The sequence below is a fragment of the Galeopterus variegatus genome, unplaced genomic scaffold, assembly GCF_000696425.1.
Source record: "Galeopterus variegatus unplaced genomic scaffold, G_variegatus-3.0.2 Scaffold848, whole genome shotgun sequence".
In the NCBI taxonomy this organism is placed as follows: domain Eukaryota; kingdom Metazoa; phylum Chordata; class Mammalia; order Dermoptera; family Cynocephalidae; genus Galeopterus; species Galeopterus variegatus.
Window position 1 is genome coordinate 63,887 of NW_007726959.1, and position 9,449 is coordinate 73,335.

At 52.3% G+C, this 9,449-nt stretch overlaps 1 protein-coding gene across 1 annotated transcript in view; it reads right to left on the bottom strand.

Moving 5' to 3' along the window:
* The window catches only part of GRK1 (G protein-coupled receptor kinase 1), a 15,571-nt gene extending 13,358 nt beyond the window's left edge, over nt 1-2,213 (bottom strand). The window contains exon 1 of the mRNA XM_008572917.1: nt 1,283-2,213. Within this exon, the coding sequence (XP_008571139.1) occupies nt 1,283-1,981 (699 nt within the window). The 5' untranslated portion in view covers nt 1,982-2,213. The remainder of the gene's footprint in view (nt 1-1,282) is intronic.
* Between the last annotated feature and the right edge of the window lie 7,236 nt (nt 2,214-9,449).

A 9,449-nucleotide genomic window follows, 5' to 3' on the forward strand; every position in this document is an offset into this window, starting at 1 on the left:
AGGTTAGTTCCTGGGGTCTCCCTTCCGGGGCTGGAGTCTGGTGGCCAGAGGTGGGCTGCGTCGTCTCCCCATCAGGAGCTTCCGAGCCCCTGTGCGTGGGGCCTGCTCCGCTGCCCGCCTGCTTGTGGGGCGCGCGGCCCACAGCCCATCTCAGGGCCCCGGGCAGCGGCGTGTTCTGTGGCTTCCACTTTATGTCTTTATTTTAAAACTTCGAGATGTGCCAGTTAACGTGCTGTCAGAGTGGTGGACAAGGACAGCAGAGTCCCTGTGAGGACACAGCTCGTGGTGCTGCAGGAGGCCTCTCCCACCTCCCACACCTGGCGGATCTCACCTGTAGTGAGCTCAGGAGGTTGCTCAAGTCAGGAGAAGGCTCTAGTCTTTGGATTAAAATTACCGTGCGACGTGCACGGCACGGCATGTGAACATGTCAGTAAAGTGGCATTTGAAAAAGTTACTGTCGGGTGACCACCCAAAGTCCCCCTGTGAGAACACCCTGGGGTCTCCGGGGCCTTCCACTCATGGGGCCTTCCACTCGGCCGGTTGCCCTAAGCACCTGACACCTGGCCTTTCGCTAAGGGGTCAAGCAACCCCCGGCGGGGGGTGCTGCGTGGTGGCTGCGTTTGTCTCAACACCGTCTGTGCGGTGGCAGAAGAGGGACTGACAGCCTCGGGGCAGAGTGCTGCGGGGGCCCCCTCCGTGTGTGCTCCAGAGTCCCCTGAGCTGCTTTGACTGATCCTGCCCCGGAGGGATGCCCTGACCCCGACCCCGGCAGGGCAGAGCAGATAAAACAGCACCAACTGCGTGTGCCTTCCGTTCACAGATGTCCCCTGGAAAGCACAGCATGCGGAGCAAAGCCTGCACCCCAGCGCTGGGGACATGTTATCACAGGACGCATGGGTCATGGTGCTGCAATGACACAGCTCTGCTCAGTCCCCCAGGCGTTCTGTCGTGACGTCAGCCAGGGCTTTGAGGAGGTTCCAGAAAGTCAGGGTAGCAAATGAGAACCGTCCCCGAAGCCGCCTCTCCTGCAAGGTGCTCCCCCCTTAAGTGCTGCCGTATTTTGTGCTTTGGGCAAAAAACCAAGGATGACAAACACGGAGCATCACCCACGCGACAATGTGAAGGTGGGGAGCAGCTGGGGAAGCTGAGGCACAGGCCCGGGAGGGGCACAGGGCCACGACCTCTGCCTCCCGCCGCCTCCCTCGACGGCGAGGTCAGCGGCCAGGCCACCAGGGCCCCGCAGGCCGTGCACACGCCTCTGCCGCCGCCACCCGCCACTCACCTGGTAGCCTTTCCTCTTCTTCAGCCGCTTCTTGTTCAGCTTCTTGCAGGCGTACATCCTCCCGGTCGCCTTCATCTGGCAGGCGGACACCTCCCCGAAGCCCCCCTTGCCCAGCACCCTGAAGTCCAGGAACCAGTCCTCCCCCACGGGCTGGGCCTCCAGCCACTTCCACTGCAGGAAGCGCAGGAAGTGCAGGCTGCCCAGGTAGTCCTGGAAGGGAGCCCGGCTCAGGTGCGCCAGCGTGGCCTGCAGCAGCGGCTGCAGGAGCCCGTCCTGGCCGCCCGCGGGCCCCTCCTTGGCTCTCCGCACCGTGCCCTCGTCCAGGAAGCCACAGAAGAGCGTGGCCTGCGGGTCCAGGTACTCCGCCAGGATGGCCTGGGCCTTCTGCGGCCGCAGGTCGTCGTCAGCCGTGCCGTAGTCCTCGATGTCCTTCCAGAGCTGCAGGGCAGGCGCGTGCCTCCCGTCCGCCTGCAGGAACTGCTGGAAGAGCCGCTTGCCGATGGGCTGCTCGGAGCACAGGCTCGTGAAGTCCAGGCTGAGGCTGGCGCGGAGGGCCTCGCACTTGGACAGCGGGGGCAGCCTGAGCTTGGACAGGTACTTCTTGTCCCGGGAGGACGGCGTGCTGCTCCCGTCAAAGCTGCCGCGGGCGGCGATGAAGGCAGAGTTGGCCACCACGGTCTCCAGCGACCCGAAATCCATGGTGGCGCTGGCCTGCGGTCCGCGTCAGGCGTGACGAGCCATCTGCTGGGGCCGAGCCCAGGCCACCCACAGCTGTGGCAGGACTGACCTGCTGCCCTCAGCCAGGGCCTGCTGCCGCCCTCGCAGGACCAGGAAGACGTCCTGGCGTGGCGAGGTGCTGGGGACCCACGGGAAGCCCAGAAGCCAGGGGCTGACACAGCATCGGGCTAAATCCCAGCCCGGGTTCACGGAGGACACCTCGGGGTCACCAGAAAAGACAATCCCCTAAGCCGCTCCAGATCGGATTAGACAGATCACCCAGCCCGGCTCCTTCCTCCTGGGGGGCCGTCTTGCTCTCCCCTCAGGAAGGACAAACCCCAGGCCCCCTGGTGCCCGCAGAAGGGAGACGGAGGTCCCAGGAGAAATCTTGATTTACAGAGATGGCTGCTTGTTTTCCCCATTGTATTTCATTGTTACTTCTCTTAAAAGAGCAAGTGAGAAGAAAACCAACAGGTAATAGGAATTTATAGAGAAAAACCCCAAAATGAACAGCTACCTGGGCTGTTCAAAGGTGCGACCACCGGCACTTGCTGAGGGATCAGCTTTGGACCATTTTTCTTCCACTGACCTGGGGTTTCCAGGCAAAGCAGGATTGCAAGTGTGACCTGAAGACCAGGGACAGGAGACCCTCAGAGCTACACCCAGACTGAGGCCTCGCCCAGACAGAGGCAGGTGTGTGCAAAGAGTGAAAACTCTAGGGACACACCTGGGCACACCCGGGACACACGTGGGACACACCCAGGACACACCTGGGGCACACCTGGAACATAGCCAGGACATACCTGGGGCACGCCTGGAACACACTTGGGGCATACCTAGGACACCTGGGGCACACCCAGGACACACCTGAGACACAGCTGGGACATACCTGGGGGAACGTCTAAGAGTTGGGACACACCTGAGACATAGCTGGGACACACTTGGGGCACCCAGGACACACCTGGGCCATTTCTGGGACACACGTGGGCTATACCTGGGACACACCTGAGACACACCTGGGGCATACCTGAGATGCAGCTGGGACACACCTAGGGATGGTAGGATAAACAGGAACGTCAGTCCTGTGAAGACATGACCTTGTCTGTCTTGTTCCAGCACACAGAGTGCTCAGTAAAGGTTTGGGAAGAAAAGACAAGAAAGTGAACAGAAAAGGATGCCCGAGCCAGAGAGGCAGGAGACCACCCACCACCCCGCCCGGCTAGGAGTGCCGGGAGATTCTGCAAGTGGATGCAGGGTTCTCTGTAGGGACTGAGGAGACAGAAACAGGAACTGGCTGGCTGAGCAGCCGTGGTCCCTGCAGCCTCCTGCAGGGGCTCGTGGCAGGTGGATTGGAGAGTAAACACTGAGGTGCCTAACAGTCTATCACCCCCAGGAGACCTGCACTAGGGCCAGCCCTGCCACTGGATAGCAGGGGACCTTGGGCCAGTCACCATCACTCCCTCCCACCTGCCCACCCCGTCAGGTCCAAACAGGACAGCGATTCTCATGGTGTTGAGGAAGACAACTTCCAGTCGCATCGACACGGAGACACATCCTGCAGAAGGGGCTGTCCTACGTTCAGTTATGCCGGGAAGCACTCGGTGGAACACTTAGATGTGTCTTCCTATCATAGGGCCTCAGGGACGTTAGAGTGGACTTGGCTCTCTACGAGCGGTAAAGCATTCAGCATGTTCCAAACTTATTTAGTTTTGCAAATCCTTTTTTAGTAAAGCTTTTTATTTTGGCAATGATTGTAGATTCACACGCAAGTGTAAAAAATAATCCAGAGATCCTGTGTACCCTTAACTCGGTCTCCCCCAGTGGTTCCAGCTTGCCAGACCTCACAAACGGGACGCTGACACGGACACAGCCGGGACACAGGACGTCTCGTCATCACAGGGTCCCCCGTGCTGCCCTTTACAGACGCACCCACTGCCCCCCGCCCCTCCCCAGTCCCAGCAGCCACTGATCTGTTCTCGCTGCTGCGCCCTCATCACTTCCAGATGTTCTGTGCGTGGAATCCCGCAGCAGGTGACCGGGGCTGGCTTTTCCGCAGAGCGCAGTTCTCTGCACGCTCACCCGGGCTGCCGCCGTTTCAGTTCGTTCCCTTGTGCTGCTGAGCAGTGGCCCTCAGTGCGCGGGTTTTACCATCACCTGCTGAAGGACACCTGGGTGCTTCCGGTTGTCAGCTGTCCTGAATGAAGCTTCTATCGACATTTGTGTGGGTTTATGTGGGGATATAAATTTCCATTTCTCTGGGATAAACACCCAAGAGTGTGACTGCCAGATCCTGTGGTAGTTGCAGGTTTACGTTCCCACCAGCGCTGTGTGAGGGACCCAGTTTCTTGTGTCCTCACAGCATCTGGCGTTGTCACCGCTCGTTACCTTGGCCCTTCCGATAGGTGTGCAGCAGGGTCTCATGTGGCTTTGACTCACGTTTCCTGGTGGCTGACGACATTGAACACGCGTTGGCTGCTGTCCACATTCCGTCTTCGGTGACATGTCTCCTCATGTCTTGTGACCACGTTCTAAAGGGATCGTCTGCTTTCTGCCACTGAGTCTTGAGCGTTCTTCATGTTTCCCAGATGCCAGTCCTTTCCCAGACACGTGGTTTTCAAATGTCTCTCAAGTACGGCTTGTCGTTTTGCTCTGTGTGGCCGTTCACAGACAGGAGTTTAATTTTGTCAAAGTCCAATTTATCAACTTGTCCTTTATGGATTGTGCTTTTGATGTCAAGTCTAAGAAATCTTTGGCTAGCCCTAGATCTTGAAGATATCTTTCTACACTTTTCCTAAAAGTTTTATGTTTGTACATTTTATATTTAAGTTCCTGATCACTTTGAGCTACTATTTGTAAAAGCTTTGAGACTTAGGTTGAGGTTGTTGAGGTTCTTTTTTTTTTTTTAGCAGTGAATGTCCAATTGCTTCAGCCCAGCTGTTGAAATGGCTATTTTTGCTTCATTAAATTTCTTTTGCACGCCTATCAGAAATCAGCTGGGCGTGTCCATATGGGTCCATTTCTGGATTTTCTCTCCTGTGCCTGTCTCTGCCCATATCACGCAATCTCCATCACTGTAGTTATATAATAAGCTTTGACATTGGGTAGACTGAGTCCTCCCACTTTATTACTGTTTTTCAAAAAAAAGTTTTCAAAAAACTCCATCTTTAAAATACAGAAGAAAGGGCCGAGCCCGTGGCGCACTCGGGAGAGGGCAGCGCTGGGAGCACAGCAGCGCTCCCGCTGCGGGTTCGGATCCTATATAGGGATGACCGGTTCGCTCACAGCGCTCACTGGCTGAGCGCGGTGCGGCTGGTCTGACAAAAAAAAAACAGAAGAAAATATTTACCTTTTCTAGTTCGTTTACCTTTCTAAATAAATTTTAGAATAGTCTTGTCTATATCTACAAAAAAATCTTGCTTGCATTTTGATAGGAACTATATTAAACCTGTATATCAATTTGAGGAGAATTGACATCTTTATTACGTTGAGTCTTCCAACCTACGAATATAGCATGTGTCTCCATTTATTTAGATTTCTAATTTCTCTCAACACCATTGTGCAGCCTTCAGCGTACAAGTCCTACACCTGTTTCGTTAACATTCAAGTATTCCTTTTTGTTTTGAGCAATTATAAGTGGTACTGTATTTTAAATTTTGGTATCCACATATCTATTGCTAGTATACAGAAATACCATTGATTTTTGGACATTTATCTTGTTTCCTGTGACCTTGTTAAAATCACTATTGTTATTATTATTGTAGGACTTTGCTATAAGTTCCTGGGATTTTCTACACACACAATTGTGTTATCTACAAATAAGGACAGTTTTATTTCTTCCTTTCTAATATGTATGCTTTTTATTTCCTTTTCGTAACTATCGCACTAGCTAAAACTTCCAGTACAAAGTTGAATAAAAGATCTCGGGTGAACACGCTCTCTCTTTCAGAGGTGTGATGTTCGCCACGGGTTTTTCATTCAAGCTTTTAATCGAGTGAGTGTCCATCTGTTCCTAGTTTGCTGACAGTTTGCATATACGGAGGCTGAGTTTTATCAGAGTCTTTCTTCATCCTTTAGCCTGTTAATGTGGTGATGACACAGACCGATTTTCGAACACTGAACTGGCCTTCCGTGTACCCCTGGGACACGTCCTGCTTGGTCATAGTGTGAGCTTCTCATGCGTCGTCAGATGCATTTGCCAGCGTCTCATTACGGATTTTTGTGTCTGTATTTATGAGGGATAATGGTCTGTAGTTTTCTTTTGGCTTTTTGCTGCTGTTGTTCGGTCGTTGTCTGGTTTTTGGTATAACGTAACAAGGGTCTCATGAAATTAGCTGAGAAGTTTTCCCTTATCTTTTATTTTCTAGAAAATATGGTTTTAAACTGGTGTTAATTTTTCGTTAAACATTTGGTAGAATTCTCCAGTGAAACCGTGTGGGCCTGGAGGTTTCTTTGCTGGGAGATTCTAAATTCTGAATTAAATTTCCCTAATAGTTATAGGGCTATTCAAATTATGACTTAAAATTAGAAGTCTTACCTCCTTTTCCCCCTCCCCTGTTCATAATGGTCTTGTTTCCTCCACAAACACTTAGAACCGCATCAGACAAGGCCACGACTTCTGCTTCCACCACCAAACACCGCTTAGAAAACTCAAGAAGAAAAGGAAAGTCTGCACTCGCCCTTCCTTTTGCTTCACGTCACTTCCTCCTTCCTTCATCACTTTCTCTCTGTTTAAAGTGCTTCCTTAAGCCATTCTTTTAGGGTGAGTCTACGGCAACAAATTCTCTTACTTTTTATCTTAATTTGAAAATGTCCAGACTCACTCTTCGTTCCCGAAGGATATTTTTTCCGGGGTACAAGCTTCTGGTTGAAGGTCTGGCCCGTTAGCTCAGTTGGTTCGAGTGTCGTGCTGGTGACCCCAACATCAGGGGTCCGGATCCCTGACCAGCCAGCGGCAACCCCCCAAATTGGGTCCAACAGCTGTTGTCTTTCAGCATTTAAAGTTATCATGCAGGGCCGGCCCGGTGGCGCACTGCTACAGTGCGCTGCTTGGGAAGCGCGGCGGCGCTCCCGCTGAGGGTTCGGATCCCACATACAGGCCGGTTCCCGCTCACTGGCTGAGCGAGGCGCGGGAGCAACACCGAGGGTTGCAATCCCGTTGCCAGTCCCGGTCCGGTGCGGGGGCGACACTGAGGGTTGCGATCCGTTGCCGGACACGGAAAAAGACAAAAAAATAAAATAATAAAATAAAAAATAAAGTTATCATGCAGCTCCCTCCTGGCCACCACAGTGTCCGACGAGAAGTCTGCTGTTGTTCCAATGATTTTTCTCTGGCTGCTTTAAGATTCTTTTCTTTGTCGTTAGTTTTCAGAAGTTTACTTATGACACATTTTGGCCTGGATGCGGAGGGTGTCCCATTTGGGGTTCATTCAGCTTCTTGAATCTGTATGCTTATGGCTTTTGCCAAATTTGGGGAGTTTCCAGACATTATTTCTTTGAGTACTTTTCTGCCCCCGCCTCCCTGCTGTACCCCCAGGACTCTGACGACACTAAGGCCACTCACATTAGATCTTCCGTTCCAGGGCACGGCTCCCTGAGGCTCTGTGCCTGTTTTTCCAGTGTGTCTTCTATTGTTTTGTCTTCAATGTCAGTGATTTTTCTCCTGTCCCCTTCACCCTGCGATTGAACCCACTCTTTGAACTTATTTTTGAACTTTTTTTGGTTATTGTATTTTTCTTTTCTTTTTTTTTTTTCCTTTTTGTCTTTTTTTCTTGACCGGCAACGGGATCGCAACCCTCGGTGTCGCACCCGCACCGCGCTCAGCCAGTGAGCGGACCGGTCTCTATATGGGATCCGAACCCTCGGCGGGAGCGCCGCCGCACTCCCAAGCCCCGCACTCTACCGAGTGCGCCACCGGCCGGCCCTGGTTATTGTATTTTTCAAATCAAAAGCTTCCATTTCGTTCTTTGTAGCTTCTATTTCTTTTCTTAAACACCCTGTCTCTCTGCCAAGGCTTTCTGTTCTTCCCTTTCTTTCAAGTGTGTTTGTAATTGCTTGTTGAAGCCTCTGTATCGCGACTGCTTTAACATCTTTGTCAGGTAATTCTGACACCTCTGTCACCTTGACGTTGACATATATTGATTATCTTTTCAATTTGCTTTGAAATCTTCCTTGTTTTTCAGTTTGTTTTGAAACCTTTGTGTGACAAGCAATTATCAGTTGAATCCTGGCCGTTTCGTGTCATTTCATCCTGCCGTTGTAGCTGGCGTCCCTGACTGTAGTTCAGCAGCACAGAGGGCCTCGCCTTGTGAGCACCGTGTGGGGGGAGAGGGCTAGGTTCCCTGGTGGGGAGCCTGGGAGTGGCCCCAAGTGGGAGTTCTGGCTCCTCACATGTCTCCACTGATACCACAGTGGGTGGCCTTGTTATCACCAGGTGGTGGCCACAGTCCCAACAACTCTCCACAAGATTGTGTCTGACGCCAACAGGTGGGGAGGGGATGCTGCAAGCCTGCAAGGTGGGGGTGGAAACCTCGGCTCCCCCCATCGTCAGAAGCCCAGGTTTTATGGGGCACCTGGTTCTGTGCTGTTGGAGCACGCTTCAGAGAAGCTGCCCTCTGTCAAGGTCTCCAGCCCCCACGCCCCACAGGCACGTGTCCAGAGGAAGGTCATTCTGATAACGTGCGTGCAGTTCAGTGCACATGTACCTGCTTCTGGAAGTTCAGAGCCTTAGTTAGTTCAAAGGCATTCAGAAGGAGTTCACGCTTTGTCCATGTCAAGAGCATTTCTGCACTTACGAGCAGACAACAGCAGCTGCGCCCAGATCTTCAGAGCCCGGGCACCGCGGGGGCCCAGGCCCGCAGGCTGTGAGCCAGGCGGCTGCAGCCCACCACCACGCTCTGTACTGCCATCGCCCTGAGACTCCAAAGTCACAAGTGGGACAATGCGTAGGATGGGTACATTAAGAAGTTGCAGATCCAGGCTAAAACCATGCAATTCCATGTGAACTTCAGGGTGCTCATTTTGCAGGCAAACTAAATTCTCCTAAAGAAAATAAGGCAGAATAACAGCTAGACGGCTTTTCATTCTCTTCTTCCCTCCTCGAAAAACAATTTGGTGACAGGGGTCCCTGAGAGCAAAAGCTCAGATGTGATTCTAAATGAAACTCTAGCCATAAATTCTAGATGTACAATACCCATGGTTACCATCGGGTTTTGACTTAAGTGTCTATCAAAAGGCCACTGAGCCTGTCACATTGCCCAGCACCCTCTTTCCAACCTCTCGCAGAGGTGGGTGCTGCAGTCAGCTGGGGTGACAGCATCAGCCACACGAAACCTTTCTTAAGAGTAAAGTCATGAGCTGTGGTTCTTGACTTGGCTGCACGTTAACATGGTCCTGGCACTCGGGCCACACTTCTTTTTTTTTTTTTTTTTTTTTTTTTTTTTTTTTTTTTTCC